The 18,843-nt window shown below is 40.0% G+C and overlaps 2 protein-coding genes across 3 annotated transcripts; one reads left to right on the top strand and one right to left on the bottom strand.

Annotated features, from left to right (window-relative positions):
* Positions 1-398: 398 nt before the first annotated feature.
* Positions 399-8,025, bottom strand: hadhb (hydroxyacyl-CoA dehydrogenase trifunctional multienzyme complex subunit beta). 2 transcript variants are annotated; one of them, XM_026194929.2, is made up of 16 exons: positions 7,726-8,025; positions 6,458-6,532; positions 6,231-6,272; positions 5,936-6,032; positions 5,735-5,779; positions 5,059-5,158; positions 4,811-4,898; positions 4,128-4,315; positions 3,841-4,021; positions 3,343-3,464; positions 2,507-2,586; positions 2,365-2,412; positions 2,155-2,242; positions 1,814-1,888; positions 1,016-1,180; positions 399-849 (listed from the first exon to the last, which is right to left on the bottom strand). In XM_026194929.2, the coding sequence occupies exons 2-16, from the start codon at positions 6,522-6,524 to the stop codon at positions 814-816; spliced, it is 1,422 nt and encodes a 473-aa protein (XP_026050714.1). In that variant the 5' UTR covers positions 6,525-6,532; positions 7,726-8,025; the 3' UTR covers positions 399-813. The 2 variants fall into 2 exon arrangements, with proteins under 2 accessions (XP_026050714.1, XP_026050715.1); XM_026194930.2 differs by having other exon boundaries at positions 6,458-6,550; positions 7,726-7,802.
* A 4-nt stretch (positions 8,026-8,029) lies between these two features.
* hadhaa (hydroxyacyl-CoA dehydrogenase trifunctional multienzyme complex subunit alpha a) lies at positions 8,030-18,836 on the top strand. Its single transcript, XM_075410349.2, is given in 22 exon segments — positions 8,030-8,186; positions 8,754-8,795; positions 9,561-9,631; positions 9,752-9,882; positions 10,086-10,224; positions 10,302-10,421; positions 10,593-10,695; positions 10,860-10,963; positions 10,965-10,983; positions 13,911-14,029; positions 14,118-14,174; positions 14,668-14,777; positions 14,885-15,019; positions 15,157-15,328; positions 15,847-15,933; positions 16,160-16,300; positions 16,456-16,524; positions 16,670-16,783; positions 16,863-16,944; positions 17,658-17,763; positions 17,842-17,987; positions 18,098-18,836. Coding segments are annotated over 22 exon segments (2,346 nt in total). The 5' UTR covers positions 8,030-8,077; the 3' UTR covers positions 18,268-18,836.
* The last annotated feature ends 7 nt before the right edge of the window (positions 18,837-18,843 follow it).

The raw sequence follows: 18,843 nt of genomic DNA, 5'->3' as shown, positions 1-18,843 counted from the left end.
AAAATATTAAATGCTTATACAATGAAAATGACATTTTTCAGTCATTTTCCCATCCTGAGCATTGCGCTCCCAGCCTTAATGCTCAGAACACATAAGCTATATTTGTGTTTAAACAAAAATGCACTTTTAGGATCATCCTTTCTCACCACACACATTATAAAAATGCCAGTATCTCTGGACAATCATCCTCTCTGACCTTTAATGGACTTCCTGTTTGATTAAATTCAACCTGAAACTATGAAAAACAACCAGAGGATTTGCCAGCTGCTGGCCATTAGAAATTGATCAGATCCACAGTTTTCTATTCTATTACTAGTTACAACTTGTTTCTTACCGCTAGCCAAAATCAGATGCATTTAGTACAAAAGTTAAGCAGGAACAACAGAAATGAGTCCCAGTGTAATTAACACACCGTTTAATTCCAACAGTCAGTAAGAAAAAAAATTATTACAGCGTATTAGAAACATTACATTAGGCTCACTGTTGCTCTTCTTAGAGCTAAAACTTTGTTATGTTATGTTGGACTCACTGATAATGCTCTCGAGACACTGCTCGAGTCCACAAAACAAAAAAAAACATTCCTCATCGACAATCTGCTTAAATTCAAAAGCCCCTAAGCAAAGTTACATTTACAAGAGATCCTTCAGAGACACTCATACTGTATCTGACTGTTCTCCCATACAGGCAAAGTGGTGGCCATATGTACACTCTCTTTTATCGATGTGTGTGTGTGTGTACGTGTGTGTGTGTGTGTGTGTGTGAGTGAGAGAGAGAATGTATGTGTAGTTGTCTGTCCAATGGTTTTTAACTGTGTTACTGGGGGTAAGCCTCGATCACCATGGCATGACCCTGGAATAGACAAGAAAAGAAGAAATTACACTACAAAATAGCGACTATGTTAGTCTTAATACAAATATATTACTCTGAGGTCTATTAAATGTTAATCTCTCAGTCACAACAAATCTTATCACTTTGGGAGTTTTGAATTTCAAAATGTAAAATCAGAGTGTGTTACCTGTCCTCCAGCAGCACAGGCTGCTATGAGCCCATACTGTCCTCCCTCCTTCTTCAGTCTGTTTGCTACTGTGGTTGCCAGTCTGCAGCCAGTGGCACCGAATGGGTGACCCAAAGACAGAGAACCGCCCCACAGATTGAACTTCTCCATGGCAGGAGTCCCAACCTGCACACACAGCGACCATCAGGTCATGAGTGATGTAAACACCAGTGAAAACTCAACAGGACATCAGCTCAGGTGAATGGATTTCAGCTGAGGATGTCCACTTGACCTCAACAGAAAAAATTGTTGATGCTGTTAACAAAAAATGAAGGCCCAGACATTATCCACATATCCACCAATCTGCAATCTTTGGGGCTATAAAATAAAGGAAGGGCCACAGTGCCAAAAACTCCAGCTCCTTCAGTGGTCGTTTCAGCTCCCCTTTTAAAATGTTTCAAGGCTGTATTAAGATTGCTAACTTTGGATGCAGTGCGCTAACCAAGCTAGGTAAGAGAAGCCCATAACTTAATAATCGGTCTATGACAGCTTGATCAGAAGCCTTATAACACTGGCAGTTTTCCCAAGAAGCTAAATCATCAGGCAGCTCCCTGCTTTCAGATGAACTTTTATATGACCCCAGTTAAAGTGAGAAAGGCATTACAATACTTGATGCGATTGTGTAAAAATAATTGTTATCCAAGCATATTCAATTCTTTGTGGCTGTTCATGTTTTGCAGTGTGCTGCAAGCATCAAGGTGAGCTGCATGGATCTAGTTTTTGAGAAAAAGCAAACAGATGACCAACGGCCATCTTTACCTTCGATTTCCTGCCCATGTACGTCTGAGCAAACCAATCCGAGTCCATAGCCTTCAAATTTGCCATGATCTGACCCTGAAAAACACACACAAATATATATCCACCGAGTTACCATGGAAACCAGCCTGGAAATTGATCTGTATTGATCCAACTGTGTTGAGTATGAAGCAGACATGTCAAATTTTACTCCTGCATGTGGACAACATTTATACTGTACATGACAACATGCTGAAACTCGATTAGAGGCAAACACAGAAATGTTGGTGGAGACGGACAGAATATTGATGGATCACATAGACTCACATACTTTTCCCCCCCTGAAATATATTGTAATAACTTACTGCGAATGCCTCGTGAAACTCAAAGACGTCAATATCACTCATGGACAAGCCGGCACGTTCCAGGACTTTAGGTGTAGCGTACGTTGGCCTAAAATAATCAAACAGAGAAAGCATGGAGGTAGAATAAGTCTTCTTTTTTTTAAATAGTCCTCAAGACAATTAAGAAACCACCATCTAATCAAATCTACTGAGTAAGAAGTAGTAACTCACCCCAAAAGCAGCTGATCTTTGGGGTCCTGAGACACATAGACAAAGTCTCTGCCAGGATAAAATATTTAAATAAGCATATTGTGCAATCTAGCATTATTATAGAAGTTATTGTTAATCTACCAAGAAGACAGGGTTTAGATACCTGAGGTAGGCTTTAGGCTTGTAACCCATAGCCAAAGCTTTCTCTTCAGACATGACAAGCACAGCAGAGGCACCATCGGTCTGAGGACACACAAACAAGAATCTCAACTTCATGATCCAAGAACAGTTTCCAAAACTGAAAATTTGGAAGAACTAGTTTGAGCATGGTGACACAAGTGAACAAGAGGGTTTAGGATAAAAGGGTTTCCCATATATATAATATTGACTTTGGGCAACCTAAGTCAAGTATAGGAAACTTAAAAAAAATCTATTTTGTTCCCCATTTTTTATCAGACAAAATGACAGAGTTGGACAATCCCTTCGCTTTTATTTTGAAGTTTGATGACTGCTAACCAATGAGAGCTGTGCCTGCTCATCATCATCATCTGTGCAGTTAGGTCTTTTGTGGCAGTCTCCAGAGTTTGTCCACCATGATGGACTGCAGCTGGTGATGTTAGTCCCCTTTATGATCTGAGGGTCCAATGTGAGCTGGCGGACCACTCTAATCAGAACTTGCACCAAGTGGAGAACTGGTTCAGGTGTTTGCTCAACTGAGATGAAAGAGTCTGCAGAGCATAAGGACTACTATCGCCAGCTGCTAGGATGGTGGAATTGGTGTTCAACCACAGGATGAGGAACTTGCAGAAGAAGCTGCTTCATTCACACAAAGTATATGTAATGATTGTTTTTTAATGAATTTCCTGAATAAAGTGTGGGTGCACCTGATTAAAGATTTTTAAGTTATTTCCTAATAAAGAATAAGATTTTGTCAAAACCAAACATATCTTTAACCCAGATACACAAAAGAAACAATTAGCGCCGTTTCTGTGTCTTTACCAGGAAAGAAGAGTTCGCAGCAGTGACTGTTCCATGAGGTTTAACGAAGGCAGGCTTTAGTTTGGCCATTTGATCCATGGATGATGGCCGTATGCCGTTGTCCTTTGACACAATATCACGACCTGAGGAGACATGAATGCCACTCTATTGTAAACATTTTTTTTTTTTTTTTAAAAGAGGAAAGCCTAAAGTCTAGCCCATTCCTCTTATATTTTGTTCGATAATAACTAATATTTTCAATTTGAACCCTAACTCTACTTTCCAAATTGACTGAAAGCGATTTTTTCAAAAGTGATAGATGTCCAAGCGCAGTCAGATTATTTTAGCTTCTGCTAATTATTAATTATATTTATTTCAGATAGAATTAGTCCATATCATGCAAAAAACATAACAAAAAATCAAAATGTATAATTCAAAATTTCTCAAAGCCAATATGAAGTCTTTATATATTCTAAATGAGTCAATGTATAACATAATCTACAGTAAAGCTGGGTTTACCTGGCACTTTAAAGGAGATGACATCCTGCAGCAGCCCTTCGTCCTGGGCTTTTTTAGCCAGTGTGTGTGATCGCAGTGCAAACTCATCCTGCTCCACTCTGGAGACCCCAAATGCAGCAGCCAGACGATCAGCACTGTGGCCCATTGTTTCTGCTGTGGAGAACTCCGCAACAGCAGGAAGCTAGTACGGCACAACGGACAATTTGAGGGTTAAATACTATATGGTGTGAACAGAAGTAAGCCACTCTGAAATCAACTAAAACTGAAAGTTGTTAAATCATATATACCTCCGGGGAGAGGTGTGCAAGCCGGATGCTGCCAATCAGACTGAGCCTCTGGCCGAGTGTCTTTGCCTTGTTTAGGGACAACATGGTTTTCCTCATCTTACGGCTGTGACGAATGGGAACGTCTGACATGAATTCCACTCCGCCTGCTACAACAGCATCACACTGACCGGCAGCAATCAGACCAACGCCTGGAGAGATGGATAAAGAAGATGAAGATTAAAGATTAAAACAACCATTAAAAACCGAAAGTAAAATCAAAGAATTGCATGAAAATAGGTCAAGATCCATAGGCTTTACCTACTTTTCCTAATATAATGAATGTGATTTGGTTTAACACAAGAGGACACATCTGATCAGTATACTACTCCCCCTGTCATTTTTACAGACTTCACCTCCAACCTGCCAAATGTTGGTGTATGACAGTTTATTTTGATGCTTAAACATTAAGACCGGATGCCTTTTTTCATTTAGGATTAAATTTTATTCATCTTGCTCCTTGCCCATAGGAGCTGTAAACAACTAAAAAGCGCATATAGCAGTTTATCACTGTTGCAGTGTACACAACTGTTTTGCAACTGCAATGCAGGACTACACTGAATATCAATAATAATAATAATAATAATAATGATATTTAGAACAAATTATACAGAGTCTCAGTGAAGAGGCTTCTTTTCCGGACATACTTGAGGTCATTGCCTGGTTGGAGGAGATGCAGGCCATGGTGACTGTGTGAGCTGGGATTTTGTCAGAGAAGCCTGCACCCAGTGCTGCCTGAAATCAAAGTAAACATAGAGCCACATTATACACAAATGTAATTGTATTATGCATTTACAGATAATAAATGCACCACATTTTAGTACGCAATAACAAAGTTAAAGTTAACATTTACAATATGTGATATGTGTATGGGAGAGTGCTTATGTGTGCATACCTCTCTTGCTACGTTGCTGGTTTTAACCTCTTGAATGACTGTTCCATATATGATGTAGTCTACAGCATCTTTTGGTATACCTGTCCGTTTTAGCAGGCCCCTATATAAAAGAAAAAAAAAGAAGAAGATATAAACAAACACACAGAATGAGTAATTTTATTTTTTTTGCTAACGAGAGACAAACATAAATATTTGTTCATAAAGACCTTGTACAATGATCTGTCAGATCATTGTTCTGGCCTTCCTTCATCTCTTTCTAGTGTAAACTGATATACTTCATTCAGCTCCATTGCACTTTGCCCTCACATTACTTTTAAAGCTTACAATGTTTACTGCTTCATAATGACTAGAAGAGTCTAAGAGATATTTTAACAGATCATCAGCAGTTCAGAGTGACACAGTACAACATATAAATGAAAAGTAGTTTTTAAAAATCATTCATTCAAATCATGGTAGCCTTGTCTAAAAAGTGTCCAAATATACAATTATTTTTGCAGGGTTTCTTTGTGGAGCAAAAAACCCTGCAAGCATTTACCCATTTAAACCTCTGATTCAGTTAGAACAAGTTCAAAACTGGATCTGCAAACTATTATTTAATTTGCAGATAAACATTTGACATTGACTTTGCTGGTCTCAACAGACAGTCATCAGAAAAACAATGCAACCATAGACTTACTGCAGAGCTGCTCTGGCCAGGTCATGTGGCATTAGGTCAGCATACCTGTAGAGACCAACCAAAAAGTTTTTTCTTTTGTTTAAGCCACAAATTATTTTCCACTACAAAATGTTCTTGACTGTTTTTTAAGTGTTCAGTACTCCGTGTAGCACAATACAATAAACGTAAAGTGAGAACACAAAGAAAAGAGCCGAGACATACGTGGTTCCAGACAACAGGAAAGGGGTTCGAACTCCTTCCACCAGCACTATGTTCTTTACACCAGGTCGAGCCAGCGTCTTCTTGCTCTTTGTTTGAACTGAAAGAAAATAATTAAAAATAAGACTTACAGCAAGGGCATCTCAGCATCTGCTAGGGGAAGTAGGTTTATACATATTATGTCCAGGCAAATAAATCAGCGATTAAAGGCTTTGGTTACCATTCTGCTTTCAAAAAAAATCTATAATACACATAGCCATAATCTGGATAAAAATTATCATTATAGTAAAAAACTTACCTTGAGACTGAAGCTGGGCTGTTGTACTGAGAGATCGTGCACCTTAGACAAAGAAAAATAAAGAAATTATCATTATAAACCTAAAAGTACCAGATTTTAAATGCTAATATTGAACTGGAAGCAGCTGTACTGCATCTTTAATTTCTGACTCTTAGTCATGTATTTCCGTAATTACTTATGGATATTTGAAATATATTAAACTGTTATGGGAACAAATGACAACTTACCAAATCGCACTGCCCAGGAAGAGCTGACTGAGCAGCTCCGAATTGGGTTCATCAACATGGAAGCCATTCTGTTCTCTGTGGCAAGAAATGTTACTGCAAAGTTTATGGAAATGTTTAACATTTCAGATTCAAAACATTTTAAATTAACTTGGATATTTTAGGACTTCTTTGTGTTTTTCTTAGAATTCCTTACTTTTTTTGTGTGAATTCACAACGACTTAAAAAAAAAATTATTCCTGAAACCACACAATCCATGGAGCTATTATATTGTAGCCTTATTGCATGGGCAGGAGTGTTACACAACCACAACCTCTCAGATCATACTCCGTTCTACTTTCATGTCTGAGTCCTGGTTTTGTTTGACTAAAATCACTTTGCCATATATCTTAAACAACACCTCTTTAGAATTTGCTCCTATCAATTCTTATTTTTTTTTAATCTTTTTTCAGTATACAGGGATTTTTATATTTTATTATGTGGTTCAATGAATAAAACTGAAAAATTACTGAATCACCAAGCATCACCAAAACCGTTTCAATGTGCCTAGACTTTGACTCTGCTAATCTGTGGAAGGTTATAGGAAAGGATGCACACATTCTTCCAAAATATATTTGGCAGAGAGCACTGCTGATCATTTTCACAATTATGAAAACATTCAGTTACCCCCGGAAACTCTATGGATAGGGGCACTGTCATCCTGAAAAGGTAGGTGAATAAAGGTGATCAGTCAGAACTCATGACCTCTTGATTTCGGTCACTGTTCCTTCTCAGAGCATAAGTCGATCCAAACTATGCCAAAAAAAAAAAAAAAAACTAATAAATGCACCTTATAGCACATAAGAACCACCACTTCCACTAATTTTGGGGCTCAGGAGTTTACTACTTTCCTTTAATTTGTCATACAACAACGGTCACCCTGCCCAACCCCCTCTACCCTAGCTTTGACCCTTCACCTAGATTTCTCTCCTGGAGAATGACAGAGCCCTATGTGCAGAATCACAAGACTAATACTGACTGCGTATCGACAAATTATATAAGTCCAAATAAAGCAACAAAATATAACCTTATAGTATCGACGAAATCTAAAATAAAAACAGCGATTTAGCTGGAAGCTGCATGCAAGACTAGCTCAACTAGCTAGCTACTTGTGAGCTAAAATTTAATCAGCAAAAATTCCTGCCGCTGTGTTTGAGATGAAAAAAATCAGTTTGCAGAACCCGTATAACAGCTTTTAACTTTCTAACCTCACCAGATACGTTTAAGCTCACCTGTTTTTATGGTTTATATCCCAGCACACTGCTTCCCTGTCTAATGACCGGCCAGACCCACCAGGACTACAAAAACTGCTTTAAAGGACCCACCCAGTGACTAAGCCGACCAACGGTGTGCCTGAAGCAAAACAATAAAGCACACATTAATATTACTAAATTACACTGCTGTTCACATTCATTATAACCTGCATCACAACTAGGTCCTTCTCTAAAACTAAAAAATAATGACTTGAAATATTAATCTTTTAAACTAAGACACTTTTCAAGCCCCACCGGCGGCCTATATTAAACGGTACTCTTGCGCCCTCACCGGTCAGTCATCGTAATAGATTTTGTTGATTGCACTTGTATGTATGTTGCGGTTGACGCTTTACTAACGCTTCAGGTGGAAATGGCAGTCACTCGTGCAGCAGGTGTTTTCTCCAAGTTTGCAACAGGCAAACACCCTTTATTGTCAGGTATATTTAAAATCACTCATCTTTTGTTGTTGTTGTTGAAGGTACTTTAATTAAATTTTTGTCGTTTTAATTTACTCTTTGTCGAATTTGTACTCGATGGTAGCATTTGACCTCAAGCTGTTAGTGGATAACTGAAAATATAATAACTCAGAATTTGCTTTTTTTTCTTGAAAAATTACTCAAGTGGTTTAAAAAAAACGTTGTAAAGGGAGATATTTTTCAAATGGAACTGTGGGTAAAACATTTTTAATTACATTAATTATTAAAAGCTGGCATATAATTAGATATTCTGCACTGACGTTAGTAACGCCTGTGTTTACTGTCTGTTGTAGTAAAAGGTTTAATGTTAGAGTTTTTAGTTTTTTGGTGATAACAGCATACAGGGCTGCAATACTAAGTTACTGTCTTAATTTCTGTCTTTCTGCTCAGTCACGACTAACTTTAGCAGAATTGTATTAACTTGTTCTTTTCCTTATGTTAGGGGAAACTTGTCCTAGAGGAAAGTCAAGGGCCTCTCCTTTTTATTCAGGAGCACTCAAAATTCTTATTGCCTCTTTCTGCTCTTAGGTCATGCCAGACGGATTTTCTCTGTATCATCACATTTGGCAGGTAAAGAGGGTTTTGATGATGATCGGTGCACCAAATACCCAAGAGTACACTCACATCCATCACAAATCGGTGGTTTACTAAAGAACCAACGATTCTTTAGTAAAGGTTCAGCTGTATTAATTTAGTGTGGTCTGTGTTCCCCCAACATCCATGTGCTATCTTAAACAAAAGTAATATTCATATAGTGTTGACTCATTTAGATGAACTGTTTGCATACTTTAGTTCTTGTTAAAGATTAGCAAAACAGGTTTTTGCACAGCTGTTCTGCAAACATTTATCTTTAAAATCTGCATTGTACTTTCTTTCCTATCTTGTTATAGCTTGACTTGTTACTGCTCATTATAGTTTACGAGAATAATGTGAAACTATTGGTAACAATGTTGCTCCATTATGTTTCATTAGCATATGCATGCACAGTACAAGCAAAACAAGGCTGGAGTGTTAAACCAAAGTCTTTCTACAAGCAAGTCCCATTCCTCAGAGGTCATATCAAAGTGTCTCTCAGTAATTATTTGGGCAGTTAATTTAGATAATACTTCAAAATAAAGTTTAAATTCAGTGCTTAAGAACATGAAACTGTATGCATGGAATTGCCTAAATCTAATAAAACAGATTAAAAGTTGTAAAGGGAAGTAAAGTTTTATAAAAAAAAAGAAACTTAAGCGTTACAAAATTCTCACTTTTTTTTGAGTAAAATATCTGCTTATACAAAAAAATATTATTGTAATCTATCTCATTCTTTAATTGCTGTTTTCTCTTTTTTAGCTCATAAACATATCAGCTTCGAGTACAAGGACGATGTGGCTGTTATACGATTCAATGACCCAGCATCGAAGGTGTGTGCGTTTGTTTGTGGATATGAAACTACACGTCTTAGAGAGAGATTAAGTTTGTAACAGTTCTGACTACATGTTTCACTCTTGAAATGACATAATTTTGTTGTTTTGTGTGTGTAGGTGAACAAACAGTCTCTGCAGTTGCATGAGTTGGCTGACGTGTTGGGAGACATCTGGCTTTATAGATCTTCAAAAAGTGTTGTCCTCATTTCAGGCAAACCCGGCTGTTTCCTTGCTGGAGCAGATAGCAAGTAGGCTTTTGAGGGCTTTCACAGTCTCTGATGTGTGTGGTGTATTCTGTGTTGCTTTTTGTTTTGTTTGTTTGTTTTGTAAGTGTAAAAGTGCAAATAAACCAGGACGTATTTTACGAAAAAAGTCAAATGGATCAAATTTAATATGCTTAATTGAAAAGTGAGTAATTTATCTTGATTTTTTTTCTTTTCTTTGCTCTCAGTATGCTTCAGTCCTGTACAACTAGTGAGGAGGTCGCCAGTCTCTGTGAGGAAGCTCAGAAGTTGTTTAGGAGAATTGAGCAGTCTCGTGTCCCCATTGTCGCCGCTATCCATGGCTCATGCGTGAGTCGAGGCCTTGAGGTACAACAGTTTGTGTCAAAATGCCAATTTGGCTTAAAAAATGGGCAGTAACTCTCAGTTTTGTAACTTTTCTGTAGCTTGCAACAGCCTGCCACTACAGAATTGCCACGAAGAGTAAAGAAACAGTCCTGGGGACTCCGGAGGTCATGTTGGGACTGCTGCCGGGAGCAGGTGGCACTCAGAGACTACCTAAAATGGTATAAATGCACACACTCATATTAATCAGTTCCTCAGTGAAAGTCTTGAAAGCATTGCTGCAGTCTTGTGCTAGTGGCTACTGCAGTACACAGGAGTATAATAAGGTCAAGACTCTCACTTGGGCCAATACCAGCTCACTGTCTTCAATTCTGCTTGTTGCACATGTTTAGGTGGGTCTCCTGGGAGCTTTTGATATGCTGCTGTCAGGCAAGAACATCACAGCAGACGAAGCCAAGAAGATGGGTCTAGTGGACCAGCTTGTGGACCCTCTGGGTATGTTATACATGTGGCATTTCTTCAATGAATGTACCGTTTTTCTGTTGTAATCTTAAGGGAGAGGGTGGTGGGGAATTTAACTTTTTAGCAGCTCAAGACTGAGCCTTCAATTAGTGACATGTTTCATTTTTCTCTGTGCTTCTTTTATATTTATATTTCAGGTCCTGGTCTGAAGTCTCCAGAGGAACGAACGATGGAATACCTTGAGGAAGTTGCAGTGGGTGTTGCCAATGACTTGGCCAACAAAAAGATTCCCCTTACTAGGGGAAAAAAGATTTAGACTGAGTGAGTGAACTCGTGTTCAGCCCAGTTGTCTTTATACCGCCAAGGATTTGTTCCATGAAATCATTTGCAACTGGCTTGTTTTTTCAGTCCCAGCGGTTGGGGCCACCAACTGCAGTTTCTTGAATGGCCACTTGAGGCCGACTCCAAAAGAAAGTCAATTCCCAAAGACTAAATTTCAAAATGTTCGGCCATACAGCAGGGAAAAAAATGCCCACAGGTAGTATAAAAAATGTCTTTGGTCTCTTCAAACAAAAAAAAAAAATTACTAACACATTTCAAACCGGTGATTAATTCTTTCCCTCTTCAGAGGTATTTACTTAGTACTTAGTTCCTCCTACGCCGAGCGGCGCATCGGGCAGCTAGTGATCTCCATCGATGTCGGTCAGCAGCGACTGCTTCAGCTTCGTCCCAGGCAATGTCGACAGTTCTCAGATCGTCCATAAATGTTCGACGCCATGTGATCTTTGGTCGGCCTTGCTTTCGCTTGCCAGTGCGTGGACGCCATGTCATGGCAATCTTAGCTGGGCGATGAGGGGGTAGGCGTAAAATATGTCCCGCAAAGCGAAAGCGCCTTTCTGCAACAACATCGGCTAATGGGCAGGTGCCTGCTCTTCGTAGGACCTCCTCATTTGTTATTCGGTCCCGGTAGGAAATTCTCAGGATTCGCCGCAAGCCACGTTGTTGAAGCACGTTCAGGTGTTGAATAATTGCACTTGTTGAGCGCCAGGTTTCACTAGCGTAACGTGCAGTAGGGAAGACTATAGAGTTCAGTAGTCTGATCTTGACCCTTACATTCAGGGAGGTCGAGTTCCAAATAGGTTGGAGACGTCGCAGGACACCAACTGCCTTCCCTACTCTGGCGTCGACATCCCGATCAGAGACCCCGTCATTCGAGATGATGCTGCCAAGATATGTAAAATTCTCCACCTCTTCAGCACGTTGTTGGTTGATCATGACAGGAATGCGGGCACGTGCATAGCCAACTCGGAGTACGTTGGTTTTTTGGCACTGATTCTTAATCCAACTTTCGTTGCCTCCCTCTGCAGGGCCGCGGTCAACTTTTGGAGGTCTTCCTGAGTCGAGCCCAGCAGGGCGATGTCATCTGCGAAGTCCAAGTCAGTGAGATTACGCGCTTCGTGCCAGGACACACCGATGCCAGCTTGGTCAACTGATCGTCGCATGATGAAGTCAATTACCAACAGGAAGAGGAAAGGGGATAGCACGCATCCTTGTCGGACGCCAGTATTGATCTTGAAGAAGGCTGTGCAGCCGTCATCCGTCCGGACGCAGCAACGGGAGTTGGAGTAGAGACAACGAAAGGCATCTACAAACTGCTGAGGGACTCCATAGTGGCGTAGGATAGCCCATAGAGTCGGCCGGTGGACGCTGTCAAAAGCCTTCTCGAAGTCAATGAAATTAATAGAAATCTTCTTTTGGTATTCCAATGTTTGTTCAATGATCATGCGGAGGGTGAAGATTTGCTCGACGCATGACCGGCCACTCCGAAACCCAGCCTGCTCTTCTCGCAATCGTTCGTTCACAGCGTGTCGTAGCCGATTCAAAAGAGCGAGGCAAAACACTTTCCTGGGTACCGACAGCAACGTGATGCCCCGCCAGTTGTTACAGTCACCCAAATCACCTTTTTTTGGAAGTTTGATAATGGTGCCTTTTGTCCAATCATCGGGTACATGTGATGTTGACCAGCAGGCGTTTAGGAGTCTTGTAAGGGCGGCTTCAAGATGGGGTCCACCATACTTCAGCATTTCGGCGAGGATTTCGTCCAGGCCTGCGGCCTTTCCACTCTTGAGGAGTCGGATCGCTGTCTTGACTTCAGTGATGCTGATTTGTCCGATATCGACAGGAAGAAGATCCATGGAAGGTGCCAGGTTTTCGGCCTCGAACCGTTGGGGTGGCTCAGGTTGGTTCAGAGTATCGCGGAAGTGTTCGACCCATCGTTGTTCTTGTTCAGCTGCAGTAAGGAGGACACGTCCATTTTTGTCTCGGATTGGAACACCGCGGCCACCACGAGCCCCAGTTAGATCTCGTACAATGCGATATAAGGTTCGGGTATCGTTCCGATCGGCTGCTTCTTGGGCTTCGATGCCTTTAGCTTCGATCCATTCACGCTTGTCACGCCAGCAGCTGCGTTTGACCTGTCGGGCAAGGTCTTGGTAGGTGGCCATGGCCCTCTCACGCTGGTCTGCAGAAGCATGTGGGTCAAAGGCCACCTGGTCCCGAACTGACTTTGCCAAGCGACGTTGATCTATAAGTTCCCATGAACGGTCGGAGATCCAGCGCTCCTTAAAGCCGCCCCGTCGGCGACCAATCTTCGATTCTGCTGCACCGACCACAGCCTCTTTTAGCTCATCCCAGAGTGTATCTGGATTTTTGTTGTTATTTCCTTCCGCAGCAAGGAGCTGGAAGTGGTTTCTCAATTCGAGTTGAACTCCCTGATTCAGTCGATACTGAGATTCACTTGCTGTTTCCGTAGCAATTGGAGTTTTTACAGGGTGGGGTTGCTAGCCCCACGCCCAGCCCTCCTCCTTTCTCATCCGGGCTTGGGACCGGCAATGGCAGAGTCTTCAGAGGTTTCTGTCATATTTCAGGCCTGAACAAAATGAATGGGTGTGCATCAGAATGTAGTGATAACCTCCCATGTACCCTTAATGGCGAGTACGCTGCCTTACTAGTTCCCTTAGAAAAACCTGCAGCCCATTTTAGTGGTTGTCAAACCACGTCTTTATTGATTTTACATTAAGGTGTCAAAACACACCATTGAGAATTCAAGGAGGTTGTCAAATTTCAGTTTTATCATTTAAAATTTTAACTGATAAACTGTCTATGGTATCTTCTAATTGGCAAATACCAGCTGTACACATTTACACAACAAAAAATGAAAACCTGTCACTGTAAACGTGTGTGTGCAGAGCTGTGGGACGCAGTCACGGGCCTGGGTCCAGTGAGGAAGATCATCTACAGCACTGTCACTAAAAGAGTCCAGAAACAAACTAAAAACCTCTACCCTGCTCCGTTCCAGATTATTGAGGTAAAGAGTACACCTATGGGTGAAGATAAACACATTAGCGCATGATGTTGCTGCTGAGTGTCTCATGCTGTCTTATTTTAATGTGCAGTGTGTTAAAACTGGCATAGAGCACGGCAGTAACGCAGGTTATTTGGCTGAAGCTCAGGTGAGTTGGACTAACAGAATTTTTTTTTTTTTTCTCAGTCAGATGGATTTTTAAAAAAAATCCTCCTGGCCTTTTGGTAGATGTCATACATGTGCTGCATTTTGACCATTGTGACCTTTTGTGTTTTGCTGGGTGTTTTTTCTGTTTTGTTTTTTCACTCTGTAGTTAGTGTTGGGAAAAGAGCAGAGTTTGGGTTACAACAGGAACCTTCCTCATTCATCAAATGATGAATGTGGAGTGACAGACTCCTCTCACTAATGCCATAAGTATGTGTATAAAGCCCCATCACCAATGAACACCTTAGGCCTAAACGAGTCATGCCAAGAGCTTTGACAAAATGGCATTAATTGATGTCCCGGGAATGAGAATGGGCTGCTTAACAGTTTAGGCTTGTGGGTTTCATTGATGACTCTATAATCAAGTTTTTGGATTTGTTGTTGTTAAAGAGACTAATTGTATTTGTTAAATTCTTGTTGCTTTTAACCCTTCATAGAGCTTTGGTAAGTTGGTGATGACTTCTGAATCCAAAGCTTTGATTGGACTTCACAATGGTCGTTTGTTGTTTACGAAGAACCGATTTGGTCCCCCAGAAAAGGAAGTAAAGTAAGAACTGTAAACAGGGGTGATTTATGTTGCCATATACATTTGCTGTCTATATACAGTTGCCTCAGCGATAGTAGTAAGACACCTGTACAAAATGTTTGCAACAGAAAGCTGGCCATTCTGGGTGCAGGGCTAATGGGAGCAGGTATAGCACAGGTATCTGTAGATAAAGGCCTCACCAGCATCCTAAAGGACACCACAGAGGATGCCATCAGCAAAGGATATGAAAAGGTTTATAAAAGGTAATATAAACGCATTCTATACTATTTATTTATTTATTTATTTTATTTATTGAAAAATAAAAGTGGCTTTACAGTTTGAAGTATTTTTGTTTGTTTGGGTTTTTTTTTTTTCTCCTCAAAATGTTCTTGATCTTCAGTTTCGACACCAGGGTGAAGAAGAAAGCCATGATATCATTTGAGCGTGACGCCATTATGTCTAATCTGTCGATTCAGACGGATTACTCTGGCTTTGAGTCTGCTGACATGGTGATAGAGGCTGTGTTTGAAGACCTCAACATTAAACATAAAGTCCTCAAGGAGGTGGAGGCAGTGAGTGCAGTTTTGCTTGAACTACTCTGTCTTTAACTGTTTTAGTTAGAGGTGGTTAAATTGGCATTGAAAATGTATTACAATAAATGGGCATCTAAGAACTTCTAAATTACTTTGAGCAAGAACTGGTGCAGAACTAACCTGTTTGGAGAAATCTCGCCTTAATTTAGGTTTTAACTTGAGAAAATTCTCAGGCCAACCCAAAGTAACTGTTAAAGAACTTAGTGGGATTGATGTAGATGAGGCTTTCCTTTTCTTGTTTGGAGTTTCAATCATTTTTGAGAAGCTTTCGGTTGCATGCAGGTAGTATTATGTCATTATTATTCTAGCATAGCTATATTAGCTGTTTAACAGTTATTTTCTGTCTAAGACTTATTTGCATTACTAAGTAATCACTGGCATGTGGAATGTGAATTCACTAGCTGACTATGGCTATTTTGGCTGCTACTGCTACTTTCCAGAATAATGTCCAGATAGCTAAAGTTATAAGGAAATGTACTCTTCCCCCTCCCGCCCAGGTTACCCCACCACACTGCATATTTGCGACCAACACCTCAGCTCTACCCGTCAGAGACATCGCTGCTGCCAGCAAACGCCCTGAAAAAGTCAGAAATGCTCCAAACTTTTACTTTCAACATATCTTCAGTGTTACAGTAATTTAAAAAAAATGTAATGTTGATTCATGCTTGCACAGTTGAGTTCTACCTTAATTTTCACTTGACTTTCTTGGTGATTATTATCGTGGCTTTAAAATAATGGCTTCTCAACATATTATTAAGAATCTTTATTTCCTGTGTGATGTTTGACCAATTTGCATATGTGCCTGTGCAGGTGATTGGCATACACTATTTCTCCCCAGTGGACAAGATGCAACTGGTGGAGATTGTCACCACAGATAAGACATCTAAGGACACGCTGGCTGCTGCTGTCAGCGTGGCCCTGAAACAGGGAAAGATTGTCGTCACTGTCAAGGTGATGGCAACTCTGAAAGTGTTCTTCAGTCAGTATTTCAGCCTATGTGAATCTTATTTTCATCTTAGTCATTTTGCTCATTGTTCTATTATATCTTGGTGCATGTCTCCATCTTGTGTTGCTCTCTTTCTGCCTCGAAACCCACTGAACTACAGGATGGTCCGGGCTTTTACACCACGCGCTGCATGGGTTGCTTGCTTATGGAGTCTCTGAGACTTCTTCAGGTAATCAAAGACTTGGAGAAATAATAGTGTTGCCAATTTTTCCCTGCTAAAGAAATGGTTGAGCATCAGGTCCCAGTAATTATTTAAAGCATTTATTTTTATCTTTTTACATTTGCTTTAAAATAACCCACATTTTGTTCCACAGGAAGGTGTGACCGCAACAAAAAGCGATTTCCTGGCAACAAGCTTTGGTTTTAATGTCGGACCTTTCGCAGTCACTGATGAAGTCGGTGTTGACATAGGATTACATATTTCAGAGGTAATCTTTCACTTACTTTGTTGATTTAGATTTTTGGGACAGATGGGATTTTGTATTCTGTGTTTATTGTTGGATTTAGATGCTGTGCAAAGCCTTCGGTTCCCGTTATGAAGGAGGAAGCCTGGAGATTGTCAAGACCATGTTGGAAAAAGGCCTCAAAGGTTAAAACATTTCACATTAAAATAGGGGCATTATCACTCACTACTAATTTGTCACGCACTCATGCCTAAGTATTGGAATTGATGAGAATTTAGCGATTCCGATTGCATTAGTGATATTACTGATTTTTACTATTTGATTTGATTCTTTTATGGATTTTCATTCTGTTCTCTGACTTCGCTTTGAGACTCATCACCACCTTAAAGCAGCATATCAAAGACATTAAATTTTTTTAAATGAATTGCATTTTGAGTGGTCAAATGTAAAGTCAGACATCGTCTACCTACATCAGTTTTACATTCAGAAAAGTCAAATGGACTCTACCATGAACTCCTAAGAAGAAAGAGAGGTTACAATGGACACATTTGTTAACTGCTGATAAAAGTGATGTTTGTGTTCTGCCTTAGCTAAGGAGATGATGCTGAAGTGTGTTCCAATTTATGACTTCTTGGGCTGGAGCCTATCCCAGCTGTCTTAGGGCAGACTTAGTTTAAATATTAAGGGTTAAGAATATCATTGAGATGAATTTTTCTATAACAGGAACTGTTACCCTAAAATGGTGACTTTAATATAATCAAAAATGGATTTATCTTGCTACCTGATTTCTAAAATCTAACCCTGTAAGGGCACAGGTTTCTAAGACTGAGGAACACGTTTGAGGATCAGCTTACCATTCACACAAACACGATTCTAATGCTTTATTTTTAAATTATAGGTTGTAAATCTGGAAAAGGATTCTTTCTCTATGGAAAGACTAAGAGTGTGAATCCTGAAGTAGAAGAAATTCTCAAGAACCATCAAGTGACTGCTCCCTCTGCAATGTAAGAAAACAGCCTCTCGTCTGATCTACTAATTGCCCTGTTCTGATCTGTCTCTCTGAAGTTATGTGTTTGCTGCAGTTCTTCAGAATACGACATGCAGTACCGGCTGCTGTCTCGCTGCATAAACGAGTCGTTAATGTGTCTCCAGGAGGGAATAATACAAAGCCCTCTAGAAGGAGACATTGGAGCAGTGTTTGGATATGGGTTTCCTCCCATGCACGGTGGTATGTCTCCAACATTTGTATACTTTTGAACTAGATATTTATATTAGTAAACTGATGGTTATCGATTGTGTTGGTGCTAATCGACCTTTTGTTATTCCTACATTTATCAGGTCCGTTCAGATTTGTTGACACATTTGGTGCAGAGCGCCTTGTGAGCCTCATGAAACGTTTTGAGGATGTTTATGGAAACCAGTTTACACCGTGCCAGCTTCTACTAGACCACACCAAAGACCCCAGCAAAAGGTTTTACCAATCATCCCCCTCCCTGCTTCAATACTAAAAACAACTTAGCGTTTTGAGAGAGGGACTAGTAGTCCCCCCTTTGGTATGTCTGAACTGTTAGAGCAGCAAATATGTCTTCTAAGATCAAACTAAAGGAATCAACCTAAAATAATCCAAGGAAAGATTTCAGAATAAGGTAACAGCTCATTTATGAAAATAAGCTGCTATTAAAAAATAATTGTATAACTATAAACAACATTTCTAGGAGACCAAATGGTCTATTATAACTATCTACCAGCTTTACAGATTTCCGCTTACATCATTTATATAATCAGAAAGTGATACTTTCATGTATTATGTGTTATGGCTCAAGTGGGTGTGACCACCAAACTTTTTCTTTTCATCTTTTTGGGGTGTTTTCTTTCTTTTAATTTATTTATATTTTTTTATACAAATTGTGGTAATGTGTCCAACCTCCCCTGACCTATGCTAAATTAGCCATAACCCATTTTGGCCCGCAACATGACCAAATGAAGCCCAGATGTTGCAGCTATCTGGATTCTATCTGGCACCAGTGTTAACTCAAACTCCCAACAACCAAAATAAAAAGTGAAGGTTGCATTAAAACATCAGG

This window comes from Astatotilapia calliptera, chromosome 15 (genome assembly GCF_964374335.1).
Source record: "Astatotilapia calliptera chromosome 15, fAstCal68.1, whole genome shotgun sequence".
In the NCBI taxonomy this organism is placed as follows: Eukaryota; Metazoa; Chordata; class Actinopteri; order Cichliformes; family Cichlidae; genus Astatotilapia; species Astatotilapia calliptera.
This window is presented reverse-complemented; position numbering and strand designations above follow the sequence as displayed.

What these genes read in the sequence shown, in the direction of transcription:
- hadhb (XM_026194929.2), bottom strand. Translation starts at nt 6,524, where the DNA reads ATGGCTTCCATGTTGATGAACCCAATTCGGAGCTGCTCAGTCAGCTCT. An exon ending in CAACCAGGCAATGACCTCAA is followed by an intron (nt 4,316 to 4,810) that starts GTATGTCCGGAA and finishes CCATCTCTCCAG; the next exon opens with GCGTTGGTCTGATTGCTGCC. An exon ending in AAGCCTAAAGCCTACCTCAG is followed by an intron (nt 2,413 to 2,506) that starts GTATCTAAACCC and finishes TTATCCTGGCAG; the next exon opens with AGACTTTGTCTATGTGTCTC.